At 30.3% G+C, this 20,775-nt stretch overlaps 1 protein-coding gene across 1 annotated transcript in view; it reads left to right on the forward strand.

Moving 5' to 3' along the window:
* The window catches only part of LOC107452364 (myelin regulatory factor), a gene marked incomplete at its 5' end in the record, with an annotated part of 36,352 nt that extends 18,246 nt beyond the window's left edge, over positions 1-18,106 (forward strand). Inside the window, 8 exon segments of the mRNA XM_043045079.2 lie at positions 2,606-2,680; positions 3,616-3,725; positions 4,749-5,030; positions 7,502-7,864; positions 8,878-9,043; positions 11,108-11,231; positions 11,891-11,983; positions 13,999-18,106. Of these exon segments, the coding sequence (XP_042901013.2) occupies positions 2,606-2,680; positions 3,616-3,725; positions 4,749-5,030; positions 7,502-7,864; positions 8,878-9,043; positions 11,108-11,231; positions 11,891-11,983; positions 13,999-14,079 (1,294 nt within the window).
* Between the last annotated feature and the right edge of the window lie 2,669 nt (positions 18,107-20,775).

A 20,775-nucleotide genomic window follows, 5' to 3' on the forward strand; every position in this document is an offset into this window, starting at 1 on the left:
ATATAAAAGATTTATATATATATATATATATATATTCTTGGATTTCCTCTTTTTTACTTTCTGACTACTCTCATCCATGTTTCCTATTGTTTTCAATTCGCTTACAATTGTCCTATTTTTAGGTTTTCCTTTTTTTTTTTCTATTGCTTTAAAGGGTTCCAATCAAAAACTTGTTTTACTTTAAAAAAAATCAGGTTTATGCAGGGTATCTGCACACCTGGAAAGTTATGATTTTAACCATTTTTTTAAAAAAAAATCATGGATTTAGGATCTAATTTTTAGGAAAAGTCTAATTTTTAAAATGGAATTTACCCCTTCCCAATTTCAAAATGGTCTGAATATCTGAATTTGTAACAAAATCCCCACTTACGGTCATATTTTATTAAAATGTAAAATGTTTTAATCCTGTTGTTTAAAAATTATGGTATTCTTTCAAAAAATGAATGAAAGAACATGATTTCTAGAACGAATGATCTTTTAAACTTATGTTTTAAACTTCCGTGATTTCAGAATTATTTTATTTATTTATTATTTATTTTTTCTATTTTATCAATTTAAAATTCTAGTTTAGGCTTTTTATATTACACTTGCTTTTAAGAAGAAATAAAGCAACTTTAAATAACTACGTATATCTGACTGTATTTAGTTATTTGCTTTTATATATATTTTTTTCAGTTATTTTATTGCTTCAACTCTTTCTTTACTCTGTTTTTTAAGTTTAAAATCAATACACATGAAGATGCAGAGTATAACAGTTTTGTTTTTATCTATCATTTCAATTAATGTTATTATAATGCTTTTTTTAAATTTATTGTTGTGTTTTTGTCGGAGAAAATATTAACTTTGGTAAGTCATGAAAAATTCTTGGAATTATTCATGGAAAGTCATGAATTTGAAAATCTAAATTGTAACAGTACCCTGCTGCAATTTATAGTTTATATAGCATAGTACAATTTATATAGCACAATTTATATAGCAGTGTATAGTTGTAGCAGATACCCTGTGTATGAAGAACATAAACAATCTATTTTCATTTACATTTTTTAATTTGCAGTTAAATTGGTTTCTGTTTTGCTTTTCTAAGGATTTCTGCATTACAAATTTCATTAAACCACCTGATACGCAAGATTCTTCTTAAACTGCTGTTAATAAATGCTTGAAGTTTTTTCATGTTATTTTTATTGCAGTCTCAGATGCATAGAATAGGACGGATTTAACATGAATATTGAAAATTTTAATTTTTGTTTAATTTGCTATGTTTTTGTTTTTCCAGAATTTTTTGAGAATAGCGTAACTGCTTAGGACTTTGTTTAATCTATTTTAAACTCCTTGTTGTTAATTGTTTTAAACAAAATAGTGATGAAGACTTTTTGACCACTTAAGCAAAATAATGTTTAGTTAACTTGATTACCAAGCATATAATTTTGCAGGGGTAGAAATTAAGAAAATTTAGACTCTTGTTTAAAAGATATTACTAGTTACTACACGTTTTTGCTGGTCTATTTACCTATTAGATTATTTTATTATTACATCTTAATTTGATTTTTTCTTTTAAAAAAAAGCTTATTAAAGTAATTTCAATGGGAAAATTGCTATTGAAAAAATTTGCTATGCCAAAATTTGGACAAAATATGCTATTTTGTGATAGTAGCAGATATTAAAACATAAAACCATAGCTGCCAACTACTTGACTTTGCCAGTTTCTCCTGGTCTACTGGTTTAATTACCTTGCCTGGTTTTTGTACTGGCCTGAATTACCAAATTTGCCTGGTTTTTGTACGTTTTAGAAAATTTCCTAAAATTGAGTGTTTCCTAAAGAAATCCCTATTGAAATAGAATGTTTGAACCGATTATTGCTTGCTTTTGAATATTTAAATAAGTATTACTAATACATAAAGAAGCGAACCTCATTTATAGAAATCAGTTCAAAACTTTCAGTTCTAAAATGTTCAGTTTATTTCTATTCAGAACTCTCTTTTTTAATTAATTAAAAAAATCTTTTAATTATCTTTGATGAAATAAATGCCTATTAATATTCATAATTATGAGTGTACATAATACATAACATTGAGTTGTATGTTTAATGTGAATTCATAACTGGAAAATATTACGGTTTTTCTATTTTAATGACTGTAAAAATCCATAAAATAGGGACCATGTGTAAAATATTTTGTTCATTATGCAACAATTATCAACAAATTTATATTATTTCTTAAAATCTACTGGATTTTATCCTGTCCATGTTGACAGCTATGATAAAAAGGAAATTTAAAAAAAAAAAAAACCAGCCTCTTTCTTTATGTCAATTGTTTCTTTAGAGGACCACTGATTATTATTATTATTTTTGGTTTGAGTCGAATGTTATTGATTTTGGACCACCTTTAATTTCAAGTCCATTGTTAATTATGATAATTATAATAGTTATTATATAAATATAATGATAATTATGATGGTTATAAAATAATTATTATGATAATTATAATTAAATAACTTACTTTTTCGTTGTTAGCCATGTAACTTTTCAAACATAAATTTTAATAAACAACAATTGCAAGTGAAATAGATGCTGTTCTTTTTATAGTAAAAAGAAATTGTATATTTTTAGTGTTATAGCAATGGCAGTTATATATGTGTTAGAGTGGAAACAGAGACAAGACACTAACGTACAACTGCATGTCAAGTAAGTTTTTTTTTCTTTTAAATGGTTTAAACTAGATTATGTTAAAAGCTAGGATATTGATGACATCTAAAAATTCTTAAATAAAACATAAAAAAAATATTGAGTCATTAAAAATTGCCTAAAACAAAAAATAATGCCCTTTAGAGTTTCTGAAAGCGAATTGGAATCAAAATTTGTATAGATAAATTAATAAATAGATGGAAATGGTTAAAATAATTTTTTTTTTATGAATAAATTAAAATTGAAATAAATGGGTGATAAAAATAAATAAGAATTTATTTATTTTTAGAGTCAATCTAAGAATAACATAATTGTCAAGTCAAGAATAACATAATTGCATTGTATTATCGAATGCTTGTTGATATTCTTAAAATTTAATGCATTTCTATTTCTTAAAAGCAACTTCTTATATCCTGAAAAACTCTGTTCAACACTAGAATTTGTTATTGTAGAATATTTAAAATAACAAGCGAATAACGAAACTTTTCTATTTAAAAGCTTCTTAGTTATTCATTATTAATTGCTCTTTATTTTCGGCATTACTTTTTTCTGTTGAACTGTAAACATTTTTTTAATTGTAAATTAACCAAAATTTCAAGTTAATTAAATATAATTTTATTTTAAAGATTTTTAAAAAATGTACAAATACAAATTGTTAATAAATGTGCAAAATAAATTTTTAAAAAATTGAATAAATTCTATGATTGTTTTTATTATTAGTAATAGTTGTAATTTGTCTTTTTCCATTTATATTTTTAATGTATTTGCGTTTGAAACTCTAAAACCCACTTCCAGCCTTTGTTTAAAAGTTGTCTTTTTCCAGTTATGAAGCTTAATAACTTTTTAGTTCCTTTCTAACTTTAGTTTGAAGTTTTACAAAGTTCTTCCATTCATGTTACCATCATAATAAACCTAAATTTTTAATTTACAAACAGGGGGAAAACACTCAGATTGAACATAACTGAAGAAGCAGTTAGTCGATTTCCTGTGGAGATAGGAAAATCTCAATCAAGCTTTGAAAATTCCATCATTTCCGGCCAAGAAAGTGAGTATGAGTTTTATTTATATTGATGTTACTGTTGTGTGTTGATACAATATGCAAATTTAAATAACTTGTTTGATTAGCTTATTTTGAAATTAAATAACATTATATAAATTTGTGAGATGCTTTGTCACCTTTTTTTTTAAAAAATCAGAACACTTCACTCTGTGCAAAATACAATTTAGACACTATTCCTTTATTTACTTAGTTAATCTTTCAACATTGCCCAAGCTTCAGAAGCCAACAATGGACAATGACAAAACTGGAAGAAAATTGCATTGCAATATTTGAGAGAAAGATTTTGCAGAGTATACTCCTTGAAATCTTTCTCTCAAATATTGCGATACAATTTTCCTCCAGTTTTGTCATTGTCAGAGCATTGTCTGAAACTCAAAATTAAAATTTATGCTACAGGTTACGAACATCAGGAAAATTTTAATAAAATTAGTCTGGAAAAAATCATTGGATTCAGGGTGTGTAAAGTTTTTAAAAAGTGCTTAAAGGTGCTTATTTTTGATCTAGATTTTTTTAAAAGACCTTAAAGGTGCTTTTTTATTCGGTGTTTGTAAAAAGTGCTTAATTTTCTATTTCTATCTTTCAAAAAGAAGTTTTTTCTTTGCCTTGTCAATTGTCACTCTAAATTTAAAAAAAAAATATTCATGATTTTCACAATTTTCTCTGTAATATTTATAAGAAACTAGTTATTTTATTATGATTAAGTTTTTGAATTTTATGTTTATAAATTAAGAACTTTAAACGATAGAAAATAACATTATTACTGCACAGATCCCCTAATTATGATTTTTTTTTTTTTGGTAAGTGATTAAAAATATTTTCTGAGTGCTTAAAAGGTGCTTATTTTTTGTAGAAAATTCTGACTATGCACCCTGTGTTTATAATCACTCTAAATATTGATACCAAATTAATTAACCTGAAAAAGTGGAGGAATTTTATTTCTGAAATTAAACAGGAAACCCTTTTTACTAACTGCAATTCATGTTACTTATTCTCTCTTTATTCAAATAGAGAACAAAGCTTCGAATTCTGATCGAATAAGTCAGGTGTGGAGGTGGAGTAGTTCAACGACGGAAAGCCTGATGAAATCGACCACACGCTCCTACCAAAGTTACTTCCCTACGTCCGTCCCCATACTCAAACCGAGAATGATCGGGATTCCTACCCAGTGCCAGAGATTGAACCAACAGTGCTTTGTTTACTGCTGTTCTTCCAGCCAAAGAAAAGCTGTTGCACAGGAAAACAATGAAGGTATACCCATCAGGGTGCCAAATGATAAATCACATTCGATAGGTAAGAAACTTTAATGTACTTTACGTTATGTTGCTCAAATACGTTTTGAAATGTTATTGCATATTCCTGACCTCCAAAATATAGGGGGTAGCTGCAATCTGGGTGATGTGGTCCCCATAAGTTGATCAGGAAAGCACTTTACCCCTTAATGTTAATTTTGCTTTTTGCTATATCTCGAGAACTTTTTATGTGAATTGAAAAATTTTTGCTCACAATTATAAAATTTGTTTATCCCAAGATAATACCAAAAAAATAACTTTCGTAAATACTTATTATTTTTTATAATTTTATTTAATAATGGTCAAAGAAATTTTGAGTTGTAAGATATACAATTTTTTGCATCATTTTGAAGAATATAATTTTGCATGGCAAAATGTAAAATCTGAGAAAAATCGGTAAAAAAAGTTCCTGAGAAAAGGAATTTCAAAAAAGTCAGATATTTAAAATTCGATTTATTAGGAGCTATTCCACCGACTTCACTCAAAGTTTATATTTTGCCATCTAAAATTATATTCTTCAAAATTATGCATTGTCTACCTTAAAATTCAAATTTTTTCTGCGACTGTTACTAAATAAAATAATAAATATTTACAAAAAGTTATATTTTTAGATAAAAAAATTTTATAATTTTGTGAAATTTTTTTTTTCATTTCCATAAAAAGTTCTTGTACGCAAAAAGTAAAATTAACATTAAGGGGCAAGCTCTTTCCTGACCAAACTATTGGGAGCATATTTCCCAGATTGCAGCTACCCTCTATATTTTAGGGATTAAAAACCCGAATCTATCGGATAAAAATTATTTTTACTTAATAAAAGTACATGTTTGTGCCTGATTTTGCAACTTAAAATATCATCTGCATTTATTAATTAGCATATTTGAAGTCACCCCCTCGAGCCATTAAGATTAAGTCCTAGAACGTGAAGATCAGATCATTAGATCAAAAGTTAATAAGGGTGGTCCGTTTTTTTATTTTGCACACTGTACATCTTGAGTTCTATTAAACCTTTTGAATTCTTATAAGACCTATTATTTATGTAAAAAAAAAGGTCTAAATCGTAATGATACTTTTTTTTAGTTGTAAACATTGCGTTTACACCTCCTTTAAGAAAAATATTCAAAAAATGTAGAGCTAATAAAAGTTATGATTTATTTTTAAAAATTACAAGTGGCAATTTTTTTTTATTTATTTAAATCTAATTATTATTTTTTATTGATTTGATTTTTAAATTCATCAAAGCTGTGATTGAATATCTCAATAATACTTAATATTGTTTAATAGTACTAAAATACTTGATATTTCTATTTCTACTTAAAACTGTTTATATTAATGAATTATTACCAACAAATCACTGAATAAATGAAATCTTAATTATTATTATTCAAAATTCAATGCCAAAGTTTTAATCTATGAGCATCAATTAAATAAAGAGTAAAATAATATAAGTCAGTAAACACTAAAAAATACCTCATTGTGAAAGAAAAATCTTTATAGAAAATGTTTCTACTTTATATACATGTTTCTTCTTTATGTATGCATGTTTCTTTATATAGATATGTTATACGTATGTTTCTTCTTCATTTTTAAATACATTAGCTACATATTTAATAAGTTCTAAAAGCACTTGCAATTAAATGAACATAAAAGTAAATGATATTCTAAAATGGTATTCAGCACCTAAAAGAAAGTATTTACCTTTTTTAACCCTCCGTATACGGCTTAGTTTTTATACTATCCGGGGTCCTGAAACATGGGACAATATTTTATATATATTCTTTATCTACATATGCTACAATTCACATCTTCATCAGTTGTCTTAAAATACTACAAGAATTTCAATAGCTTTTACATTTTCAAAATGTATATAATACGGCGGGTAAAAGTATATAATTATACGTGAAAAAATTCCTGCGATATTTTCATTTTCTGACATAATTTGTAAACATTTTGGCTCGAACATTTTACAGAAAATTTGTAATAAAACAGAAAAAATAAAATAAAAGCCCAGATTTATGGGATACTCCAAATCACTGTCTTAATCAAGATATTTTCGTTTGTTATTCCCACATTTAACGCCTCTGACACTCGGCAAATCCATATCTTAAATAAATGCTTTTCTCTCAAAAGAAAAACAAAAAGAATGCAAACTCACAAATGTGCAGGGGGGGGGGAATCAAACAAGGAGAAAAAATTCCTGAACCCTCTAGTGCCATCTAGCAGCAAAAATAAGCATCAAATGATGTTTTTTTAACCTACACAGGGAAATAGCGTGATCAATATTAAACAAGGGGAATGAATTATCCGCCCGCGATTTTCATGTGACTCGGTTGTTGAGAAGCAAACTGATACCCCGCTCAAATCACGAGAGCCGTACGCTGAGGGTTAAGACTGTAATCTTTACATTGAAGTTTGTTTTAAGTTTTTTTTTAAAGAAAAGAATCTGAATTATGCGAAATTGTCTTTCACATACAGTTGATTTAAGTAATGCTAAGCTTGATGAGATAATCAGAAAAGATGTGAATGATGGGCAACTCCAGGGCGTCACCAAATCATCATTTTTTGATAATTTTGAAACGACTGTTGAGAAGCCAACATCATTGGAACCTTCAGACCTGGAGGACCATCCAGTTCATCAAAACCAGCTCAAACCCACCCGAGAACTGAATGTCGTCCAACGATCGAAGCTGATGAATGTCACCGAGCAGCAAAATGGGAGCGACGATATTGATGTGAGGAATCAATTTCAGCAGAAGATGCGAAATCTGAGAAATGATAAAAGTTTGCTGTCGGGGGAAAGGCGACTTAAGAGAGCTACAAAGTTGCTTCCCCGTAAAGGTAATTTTAACTTAGCTTCTTTGACCTTAACCCTTTAACAATCGGTTAATTTTCAACAAAACGGTCAGAAAAGTGCCCACTTTTTTATCCCTGAAAATTATATAAAAATATGTCTATGAACAATATATATACTCATTTTTAATTTGTTTTTAGCTTGAAATTTTAAAAAATTAAATTTATAGGAAAAGCCGACATTCAGGGTTACTAAGACTTAATGTTGGTTTTCCAGCAAGCAAGGAAAATTTTAAAAATATTTGTTTTAAACATTAAAAAAGAATTTTATTAAACTTACGTATAATTTAAATAAAGATTAGTAATTTTTTCTTGTGTGATAAATTTCAAAGCATGAGATACAGAGGCCAACATCACAATCTGAACAGTAGTATCGAGTTTCCTTCCTACATCTCTTACTACCTCTTTCTATCTACAATTACCTTAAAAATATCCTGGTACTGCCATCTGGTGTGTAAAATGAGAAATAAAATGTTTTCATGGCAAAAGAAATTAATTGGTTATATTTTTATTGGCGCGTTACTACTGAACACTCCAGCCCAGAAATATCACGGGAGCGAGAAGGAAAAGGTTAAAAAAGGGTAACCACTCAGACTGTGATCTATGGAATATTTAAGGATGATATTTCAGCTATATTAAACTATTTAATTTACTGTAGCATTATTTGTTTTAAGCAGGTTCAGCTGTACTTTTTTTCTCTAAGTTTTTCCAGCAATCAAAAGTAGTATAGTTAGCCCAATATAGCTCACACAAGAGCAACAGTGATTGTGTTTTTCCTCTTAATATATTATGTATAATATGTACAGGGAAAATATGGAGAATTTTGTTTTACATAGAACTCACCACATGGGTAATGAGGGAAATATGTGACAGGTTTAAAATTTAACAAGATACCCATAATCACCCTCTATAAACTGTTTCATTTACTTTCTCAACTGTTGTAGCTATCTTAAATTGAACTTTATAGTCGTTGTTATGATTATATTGATTGCTTTGTCTAGATTTACCCAAAGCCATTGAATCCCTGAGATTACTGGAATTGAATGCAAGCATTGGACAAGAATATTGCAACACTTTGCAGTGTGCACACAAAATAGGACCTCGATTCAGTTATCACATCCCTGTGTCTAAATTCATGACAGAGGAATATCTAACGTTGCAATTCAAGTAAGTTTATTTTTTTTGTCCTGAAATGTATTTCACATGGTACATAGCATTTTTAAAAAGTGCTTAAAGGTGCTTCTTTTCGATTTCCGTTTTTTAAAAGCCCTTAAAGGTACTTTTTTTCATGAGGTGTTTTTTAAAAGTGCTTGACTTTTTCTTTTCAAAAATGAGATATATAATTTTTTTTTTACTGTGTCGATTTTCGGCCCGTTTTATGCAAAAGCGTGCTTTTCACATTGTTCCGTTCAACATTTTCAGGATTCATTCAACCACAATCCATTTCGGCCTTTCGTCGGTCCATAGCGTATGAAAGCGGCAATCATTTCAACAGTTTGATTAAGTACTTATGAGTACGCATGTGCATCTACTGAGCTGGGTTCGGTGATATTCTATCACTCTCGTGTGTAACTCTGCTGCATTTTGCTAGATATGCTCAATTACTTCATTTCCCCCCTCATTATCCGAACCTAAAATTCTCTCGATCTTTTTAGGGTGGCTAATATAATCAAGAAAAAAGTTATTTCTCAGAAACTAGTTATATTATCGTGATCATGTTAAGTCCAGGGATGAGATTTTTAAGCTAATTTCAGCCTTTGAAATAAAATAATTTTATGTATTTCCGATTTTCAAAGATAAACAGAAAATTCAAAGTACAATGCTGCCAACTCTTCTCATTTTTACTTATTTTAGCTATTTTCTACGCTTTTATGCACAGACGATATAGTTTTTATCCGCTTGCCAGATAGCTCGTATTTTCGTAATTCAGACGTCGCTTCTTCAAACAAGCCTTTTAGAAGTCTCAAGCCCAGAATCTGCTAATATTTTGATTCTTATTTACGCGATTTAAATATCAAACATAGATTTTCGTATTTACGTTATTTAAAAGTTGCTCATTACGATTATTATTCACGCAATTTGAATATCATACATTGCCATCCTTATTTACATGATTTAAAAATCCAATATCACGATTTGTATTTATGCATTTTTAAAAACCTATGTTGTTATTTGTTCATGCGGTTATAATATCAAACATCGATTTTCGTATTTATACGTGACTTTAAAATAAGGCATTGGGATTCGCATTCACGCGATCTAAAAATTATGCATCATGATTCGTATTTACGCGATCTAAAAATTACGCATTGTGATTCGTTACACAATCTAAACATTATGAATCGTGATTTGTATTTACGCGATTTAAAAATTATATAACGCAGTTTGTATTTTCCCATCTTTAAAATCAAATATCGAGTTTCATATTCACGTGATTTCAAAATCCATTATCGTGTTTCATATTCACGCGATTTTAAACTCCAAGATTGCTGTTTGTATTCAGGCGATTTTAAAATCAATTATCGTGATTCCTGTAAGAAGTAAATTTTTTTTCTTGAATTAGTTACTATAAAGAAGACTGTTTTTCTATTGACAACGTAAAATTTATTCGCTTGGAAATTCAGCTTTTTTGCCCTTTGGCCAATCTCATCCCTGAAAGTCTTTGAAATTCATTTTGCATTTTGATAAGGTATATAGTGCTTAAAAAATGCTTTAAAGGTGCTTATTTTTTATTGAGAGATTTGGCTATGCACCCTGGTTACTCATGTTATAGGATTTTTTTGTGTGCTGTCTATAACGAATTGACTATAACTTTTCATCATTCCGTATTATAATATACTCATGATTTTATTTTGCACCTTTATTGTGTGGCTAAGTCAGTTTTTTTAAAGTGAAAAGGAGTCAAGACTATGTATAGTTTGTCTATTAAAATAACTCCCCTCGCCACAAAGTCTAAGGACGTCTGCTGCTATAGAAACGAGAAAATGGCACATTTCAAAGAGGGGAGCTTCTTTCCCCCCTGACTCCCTCTCTCTCTCGTCTACCTGAGCCAAACACTTTTTTAAATAAGGACCCAACACCCCTACTTGAAATGCTTAAACCTCATAACGATAGTGACTGCCGCTACTCCACATGAATGGTTAGGGTTGTTCCTTACATAGACAAACTATAAAGTTCCTTAATTGATATAATTATATGTTTTGAATTCTGATTGTTTTTATTATCTTCCAGTCTTGCAGTACCCCTTATTGTGGATCATTGTCAACCAGATGCCAAACCAGAAGCGTGCCTGTCCCGGCACAATGGTGCTGGTGATCTTCCTCATGACTACATCAGGGAACAGAACCTCACAGAAGTAAGTATTTATTGATTACAATTCAAAAACTTCGAAGTGTAGTAAATGGTGACTGATGCGCATTAAATCTGTCGAGTCACAAAATCCTCCATGTTCCCATAACTCCTTGTCTTCTGGATTCGTCCAAAATTACCAAGCTGCGAAGTTGGACATTAGTAGTCGTAAACCGAAAATTGGGTTGGCTGTTCAACGACGGTAGTAAAATATAAAAACTTGAGCCGTGGTGGCTCAGGAGATAAAGCGTTCGCCTTCCAATGAGGGTCAGCAACAGCTGGTCGATAAAAATTCAACATCCGGCTTGCACCGACCACAGTGCTTACGTAAAATATCCTCAGTGATAGACGGATCATGGATTAGAGTCCCCTTGCCGTCAGACTAACTATGGTTGGTTTTCCTCTACATGTAATGCAAATACGGGTTAGTTCCATCAAAAAAATCCTCCATGAAGTCAAATTTTTCCCAATACTTGATCCAGGAGTTCTCTTGTTTTGTGGATTAGGTTCAAAATTACAAGGTTACGAAGTTCAACATTCGTAGTCGTAAACCCAAAATATTGAGTCTGCTGTTCAACGACAGTTACAAAATAAAATAAAATTCCTAAACTTGATCAAGTCTAATGAATGATTTCTGATTATATTTATTTTTTATTATTATTTTAGGAAGTCGACCCTAGTTGGAGACTGCCTATTGGTCTGTATCTAAGAAGTACCTACAGGTTCAGAGTGCAAGCCCGCACAGTAGTATCAGATACTGTAAGTATTCTGCACTTGTAGCTAGCATTTTACATGTAAAGACTATTATCAGAGGTTCCAACTATTACGATTTATGCCTTATTAAAGTGCTCTCCAACCTTTTTATCGCATCAGATTTGTTAATTTTATCACGGCCTGATGATGGAGGATGGGCGTTGATTTTTATATTTCAGATGTTTTTGATTTAATAATTTTAATTTAATTGTATTTAAACATGCCTTCAAAACAAAATACAGTTACATGCGCAGTATGGGTGGGACTTTAATTGAACGATCTTAGTTGTAAGTTTTATCTCAGCTCCCAGTTAACCTCTCGTCCACATAAAGTCACACAAACCGGAGAGAAACACACAATGGTAAATAAAATTGAAATTCCCGTGGCAGAATTTTTTCAGGCTTTCTAGAACAAACTTCTCTAGCATTCATATTTTTCTTTAAGATACTTTTAATTATAACGATTACTAGTTCAAAGTAGCAGAAACGTTTTGTTTACAAATTTGTATAAAAAATGTTAATTGTAAAAGCAATTTTTTTTAAAATCCTAATATTATAGGCGCTTTCTCGTATTTTGAGAGTAGAAAATGCACTAATTATTTCCTGCTTCAAATTTTGTAAATCATTAGAAAAATTAAAATTCGTAAACAAATTAAATGACAATAAATTCAAATTCGTACATAAATTGAAAATTGTAAAATCTGTGCAGTAACCCCAAAACAAAGATCAAAGACGAAATCATACGAATAGGACTCTTTAAAAAAAAAAGAGATAATCAAGTAAGTGTATGTAAAACATGGTGTTCCTTAAAGGGAAGAAAAATGAATGAAAGAACGTCATTTCCAGAGCGAACTATATTTTAAACTTTCGTGATTTCTGATTTTTTTTAATTTTATATTATTAATTTGAAATTCTAGGTAAGGCCAGTCATTACGGACTTTTTTTTTTTTGAATCCCAAATGAGAATAGAAAAATCCCAATTATTTCTTTCATCTCTGATGCACAAAAAATACATATTTGAAAAAAAAATTCTGCAGGAAAAAAAAAAATTTTTTTTTCGAAAAATTATACAGAAAAGTGAACCAAACTTTTTCCCTCCCCAAATAAAAAATCTCTCTGCAAAAACTCTGTAATGTTCTGCGATAATCTCGTCGCAATTCTACCATGGGGATTGAAATAATTGAATGTTCTTTAGGGGGCTCAGTATCATTTGATCCATAAACTAGTACCCTTCTTCAGCCCAGAGGTTGGGGACCACTGCCTTATTATTTCATAGTCCATGGTGCGTAGCATTTTTAAAAAGTGCATAAAGGTGCTTATTTTCGTTTTTTAAAAGCCCTTAAAGGTGCTTTTTTCATTGGGTGTTTTTAAAAATTGCTTAATTTTCCATTTTCGAAAAGGAGATTTTTTTTTTACCATGTCTATTTTTGCCACGTTTTATGCAAAAGCATGCTTTTCCCATTGTTCTATTCAACATTTTGACAATTCATTCAACCACAATCTATTTCGGCTTACCATCTATCCACAGCGTATGAAAGTGCCAATCATTTTACAAGTTTGTTGAAATTCTTGGGAGTCCGCATGTGCGTCCACTGAGTTGGGTTTGGTGAGATTATTGCACTCTTATGTGCAACTCTGCTGCATTTTGCAAGATACTTTCAATTTCAGGCTTCGTTTTCCACCCTGTGATATCGAACCGAAAAACCTCTCAATCATTTTGTAATTTCTAGTATATAATCAAGAAAAGAGTTCTTTGTCAGAAACTAGTTATTTTGACTAGTCTGTCAGAAACTAGTTATTTATATGATCATGTAGTCTTTGAAAATTATTTTGCATTTTGTTAATGTATATTGTGCTTAAAAAGTGCTTATTTTTTGTTGAAAGATTTGGCTTACGCACCCTGGGTTCATAAAACATTACTTACATTAGTTTGCAAATTACATTAATGAACAAGTTTCGATTGATAAATAAATTTACAACTAATATTAATTCATATTTTACTGAGCAATATTTTTGTTTCAGCCTTGTTCTCTGCCTGCAGCTGAATTGGGTCATTCTTTCATTGAATTCGTTCTCGTCTTCCAAAGAACTTGTGACAAATAAAAGCACAGAAGATATTTCAAGAATATCTTAATGTGGACCACCCTTATGTGAAACCAAATGTGAAGTGCCATCAAGTTGAAGCAATATCAAATTATTTTTATTACATTGTGTATTAGCATTCCATACTGTAAAACTCTTAACCCTTTAGCGCACAATGCAAGGACTATCTTGAACTGTTAGGGGGTTAATGAAGCTGTTTTTTAAGTAGAAATTTCGTATCAGTGTTCAACTGTGAGTGTTAGTGAATATTATGTGATACAGTTCATCATCCGTCCATTCATTGTAAATATCTCATCCAATTATTCAATGTTTTTAAAAGAGAGGAAAAAAAAGTTTTTATTATTGTAAGGGATGTGTTGTTGTTATTGTTTTAAATATTATTTTGTGATAAGTTTTTATTTTAACGTGAAATCATGTGATGCTTATTGTGAAAGAATTTTTACCATAGTATTATATATAGATGTATGTACTATATTATTTACAATCATATAGAAATATTTAGTGACCTTTTTTTTTTGTACATCTTGTGAGAAAAGTTTTATTTTGTTAGAAGTGCAGTAGGAATTTCGATTATCCAGACTTAGAGTATATCTGGTAAGAAAAGTTTTATTTTGTGTACATGAATTATGACAGCATATTGCTATTAAAGGAATGAAAAAAATCTTTAATTGAGAGAAAAGAAGAAAAAAAAACTTCAAAATCTTCTTCTGTTGACAGAAGTATTTGGGTGATTGAAGTTCTGCTGCACATTTGATTTGAAATCAAACATCAGGTTCCCCTGTACATTATTTTTAAAAAATTGATTATTATTAAAGTGTGAGAAATCCAAGGCTTTTCTTTTAATTTTGAATAACATTATGGTTTTTGTCTATTAAAAGTTAGCAAAAAAATATTAAATATGAGGCTTTAATTGTTATTATAATATTTTAAATGTTTTGTCAATAGTTCACCATTAGAGTAACAAAGACACGCTGTGGTATTATGGGTATCATTTTGATGCTGTTTATGAAGCTAAATATTTTGGTAACTGGGTAGTTCTCAAAAGGTTGAAGCATAACACTGATCTAAATTCTGATGCCAATTGAGTTTAATTTCTAATTCACTGTAAAAATTTTTGAATAAATATATTATTTTGTTTGGAGACAAAAATTAACATAAATTATCACAAAAGTTTTCAATAGATTGGTTAAAAAAATCTAAAAAAAAAACAGATTTTGGACAATTAGCATATGCAAGACAAAAAAAAATATTTTTAAGCCACAACTTTATCAAAATTTTATATAGGACTCTTTTATGTTTGAAGGAACATTAAATATTTCTGTCAGATTTTTATCAAAGTTTTTTTAATTTTAAAAAGCAAAATAACAAGCATTACAAATAATACTTGTTACATATCATTTTTAATCTTCTCTTAATCAGAAACTTGGTGACAAGATTTTTTTTTCTTTTAAATTTAATTCTGTGATAAATTAGAAAATTTTTGACTTATTAGGAATTATAGCAACAAAAAAAATTCTCATTCATATGAAATTAATATTTTTTTCTTTTTCGCTCATGCGATATTCAATTCAAGAAATTTAAATAAAACATGATATTCATTCCCTCTTTTATGCGTTGTAAAATTTACAATTGTAAATAATTTAGTCCAAAATGAGTGGTTTCAAAAAGTTAAATGGGAGAATTTCTTCGAGAAAATTTCTGATAAGCACATGCTAAATTATATTCACAAAAAAAAAACGAAATAAAAAAGAGCAACATACACGATTATTTTTGCATTCGAATAAATATTTTCTTGGATGCAAAACCTGAGAAATAAATTATTTTGCACCGTTGGTTTGTAAAATTTCACAGAAACGAAGAAATAAGGTTTTTTTAAATGAAAGAAAAGTATTTTAAACCCATATAGATTTTTTAAGAAAATTGTCCACAGAAAAAGGACAACTAAATATATTTTAGTTCGCGGGCCGCCAGTTTGTAACCACTGGTCTAGATGTTTACAAACAAAATTAAGAATATGAAGTTTAAATGGGAGAAACCTTAAAAAAATAGATTATTGAGTGAAAGATTTTTGGAAAAAGCAATTCACTCTTTTGATGCATGTCTATTATGGAATTTCACCATTATTTAACAAAAATAAAATCCATTCTGAAAATAACTTGTCAAGTATTTTAACCCTTTCAGTACCGTGATCACACTATTCTGCCTTCAGAGTTCACAGTATCATATATGAAATGAGTCTTTCTGTCTTTAGCAGCCCAAGATGCAATCTCAATAGGGTGTTCTGCTTTTGTATTAATACATACATACCCTTTAATACAGTGGTCGGAAAAACTACTTTATTTTTGTAGGTTGCTACAAATGTAATTAGCTACAGCTACTTTACTTAGACGAACTTTGCTGAAACTCAATTTACACTTATGTTTAAAATAATAAATTGGCTTACATTAAATATAAGGGAATAATTAAAAAAATATTTGTTCACGTTTACATGAGCTAGTTTGTTATTATATAATATATTTTTTGAATGTGTTCATTTAATCTTTCACTTTATATGTTACTTTCGACAGTGAATATTTAATTTAAGAAATGCGAAATCATCAAATACTTGCAATTTTTTAAATTGTTTAATGCTTTTATTTCCTCTAAGAAATTAAGTACATCAAAAGTACATTTCCTGCCTTTGAAATAACATCAATGTCTCACGTGTAACTAAAGTGATTAATTACGTATTTTTCGTAATGGCTCTTTTAAATATTAGTTAAACGTAATTTCAAATACGTAATTTTTGTTAACGCTCAGCTGTAACCACAGGGTCATTTTCATTGCATTCATTGATAAAAATATTTGTACCCGTAATTTGTTGTGTTAGAATAATGTTTCTTTTCTAAACTAACGTTAAACATGGTGCCTAGCATTTTTAAAAAGAGCTTAAAGGTGCTTAATTTTCCATTTTCGAAAAGGAGATTTTTTTCTTTACCACATCTATTCTCGCCATGCATTATGTAAAAGCGTGCTTTTCGCATTGTCCTATTCAATGTCTTCGCAATTCATTCAACCACAATCCATTTAGGCGTGTTGTCGGTCGGTAGAATATGAAAGCGATAATCGTTTAACAGGTTTGATGAAATACTTGGGAGTTCGCATGTGAGCTGGGTTTGGTGATATTCTCGCTCTCTCATGGGCAACTCTGCTGCATTTTGCAAGATATTCTCAATTTCAGGCTTGACTTTCTGATAGCGATCCGAAAAATCTCTTGATCATTTTATAACAGCTAAAATAATAATAATAATAAAAAGTTCTTTGTCAGAAACTAGTTATTTTATCACGATCACGTAAAGTCTTTGAAAATTATTTTGTTAATGTATATACTGCTTAAAAATATTTTTTGAGTGCTTAAAAGGTGCTAATTTTTTGTTGAAAGATTTGGCTACGCACTCTGTTGTCGGTAATGGCTACAAACTACTCCTTTTTGTATCGCACTCCTCACGACACTACTTTAAAAAAAGTAGCGCACTGCAAACTAAAGTAGCAACTACAGTAGTTTTACTACTTCCGACCACTGCTTTAGTACATGTATGTAATAATATGCACAAAGCACTTTGTTCTCTGGTACTGAAGGGGTTTCTTTTTTTTATAGTCTGTTTAGTAATTAGTGTATTCTTGTGTTATAAAATATTTCCAAAACAAAATCCAATTTTTTTACATGTGAAATGTGTTCAAATTATGCAACGTTTTCACATAAATTTTTCTTATTAGATAATTATCATGACCTAAAATTTTGTTTAAAAAAAAAATTTATTGTAGTTTATTGAATTGGAAAACTAATGAGTAGTGAATATTTATTGCATAATGTAAACATCAGTAGAATTCAAAATTATCAGCTGTTTACGTTCCTACCTATTCAGAAAATGTATTACTATTTTTTAAAAAAAATAGCATAAAATATATCTACTGGTGTTATTATTACCAAGACATTGAAATTTATTTTATGAGTACAATCTTCAATATTAAATTCATTTTAATTTCATATGTTTCTTGTATTTATATAAAATGCAATTGATTGTATTTCGTTACGAAGAAATTTGAAAGTGGTCTTTTTTTAAAATATATAATACACTCACGTATGTCAGCATTCTAGCTTAAAAACACATTAAATTTGTTAATTTTGTGATTTTCTTTAAAGTTTTAATGTACTTAAAGTTTATTCTTTCTTTTGTTGGATTTTGTCTTTGATTTTTCAACTAAACTCAGGCATATGTGATTGGATCTGTGATTCTCTGTTTACAAATCATAATACGCCTAATGTTGAAATGACACAATCTGGCGTTGAATAATACTTTGATTATGAAGCTGTTTTTTTAAAAAGTCGTTACAAGAAATAACGCTTCTTTGCGAAGCTATTTATATTAAATCGTCGGGGGTTTGCAACATTTATTCATGACTGAGAGGTCAAGTTTAGCTTATCTTCAGCTGCTTATGATAATTCTGAAAATGCTACCAAACGTCAGTATAAAGGAAACCACGGTTCTGTAAAAACTTAAAGCAATCCAATATCTATGTATATATGTGTGTGTATATATACAGAGATGATTGAGCTCTGGAAAAAAATCCAGAAGTTTCAAGAAATCACTGATCACATTTATGTATAAAAATATCAGATAGAACTAGAATTTATACTTGGCATCTCTTTCATTAAAAAATATATTTTTTTGGTAGAATAATAAATGTGATTAGAGATAAAAGTAAACTTATGCATAATTATTCATTTAAATTATGCTGCTTATAATTTATTTAGAATCTCATGTTTTGAAAATATCAAGGATTTATATTAATAAAGACACTAATTTTTTGAAATGCGTCATTAATGATTTTACTCAACAAATTTTCAGGATTTTTTAGTTGGGCTCACAATCACCCCTGTATATACACTGGTTATCATAAATTAAGGAAAATTCACAAAAATCGCGATAACTCAAGAAATTACACATGGAATTTTATGAAACTTACCCACAATATACAACACATAGTAAGGTATTAAACAACATAAAAAGAAATTATCAGACATTAATAGTAGTATAGAAATTAGCACATGTATAAAATAAACAAATTGGAAGTATCGGTTTGCAATAGAAAAAGTACCTTTAATATGGAATATGATTGCCTCTAGAAGCAATACAGCACAAACAGCGATGTGTGATGCTTTCAATTATGCGGTCTATCAGTTCAATAGGAAGTGAGAGCCATTGCTCTTGTAAAGCAGTTGCAAGCGTGGCAAGGGTCTGAGGGGGCGGATTGATGGCAGATACACGCCTCCCTAGAGCATCCCAAACGTGCTCGATAGGATTCAAGTCCGGGGATCGAGCTGGCCACTCCATGCGAGTAATTGTTTCCTGTTGAAGATAATCATCAACAATGCGAGCTCTGTGTGGTCTTGCATTATCGTCCTGTAACAGGAAGCAATCACCAATTGCCCCGGCATATGGGCGCACATAAGCATCAAGGATGTTGTCTCGATAAACCTGAGCATTCACGGTTCCCCTTGGAAAGACATGGAGGTATGTGCGCCCTCCTAAGGATATGCCTCCCCAAACACAGACACTGCCTCTTCCGTATGCATCTCTTTCACGGATGTTTGATGGATGATAACGGGTCCCAGGTTCTCTCCATATCAAATAACGTCTACTGTCACTTTCTAGACTAAACCTGGACTCATCCGTAAAGAGAACAGGCCTCCATTGATCTGACGTCCAGTGGACATGTTGTCGGGCCCACTGCAAACGGTCTCTCCTATGGCGTGATGTGAGCGGCACGCAAATGGCTGGTCGTCTCGCATACAGACCACCTTCGTGGAGCCTTCTGCGCACAGTTGACGTTGACACCAACCTTCCGGTGGCTGCAGCAAGAGAGGATCTAAGATGTGTCGGAGTAGCGGTTCTATTCCTGCGTGCACTTAATGTCAAATATCGGTCATCGGCACTGGTCGTAACAGTTGGCCGTCCTTGACTGAACCTCCTAGATGCCGAATCTGTGGTTTGAAATTGCCTCCAAAGTCTATGAACCACAGATGGACTCACATTTAGCCATCTGGCCACTTCTGATTGACTCTGCCCTGCCTCTAGTCTCCCGATGGCTCTCCATCGTAGTTCTTCAGGCAAATGATGCCTAGAGGTCATTATTACGAATTGGCTATCTCAGATTTTCAATGTCGCAATCACAGTAAAATTTGTGTGCTTTCTCTCAAACTTGGACTTTTATGCTCCAGGCAGATGACGTAAGCCGAGTGCAGCGCCACTAATTTGCATATTGCAATTTTACTCAGCTACTCTTAGTGGACAACATATGCAAATTTTGCACGGTTTGGCTTACTTTTGAAAGAGTTATCGCTATTTTTGTGATTTTTCCTTAATTTATGATAACCAGTGTATATACACACCAACTGGGTCCAAATTATCTGAATCTCGCAAAATAATTCTAAATTTAACTTCACGTTTTAAAATTAAGATAATAAATGGCTTACCTGTAAATTATTTATCTTTCATTTAATGGTATATATATATATATTGTTATTCTGTCTCACTGTTGTTTTACGTTCTGTTCGCAAGAATTTTTCCCATTGCTCAGCAATAGAGACATATATTTCCTCCCCCAAGGGGGATGAGTAAGGAATGATTTAATAGCAGTTTTCACAAAGGAAAT

This window comes from Parasteatoda tepidariorum, chromosome 10 (assembly GCF_043381705.1).
Source record: "Parasteatoda tepidariorum isolate YZ-2023 chromosome 10, CAS_Ptep_4.0, whole genome shotgun sequence".
NCBI classification, from domain to species: Eukaryota; Metazoa; Arthropoda; class Arachnida; order Araneae; family Theridiidae; genus Parasteatoda; species Parasteatoda tepidariorum.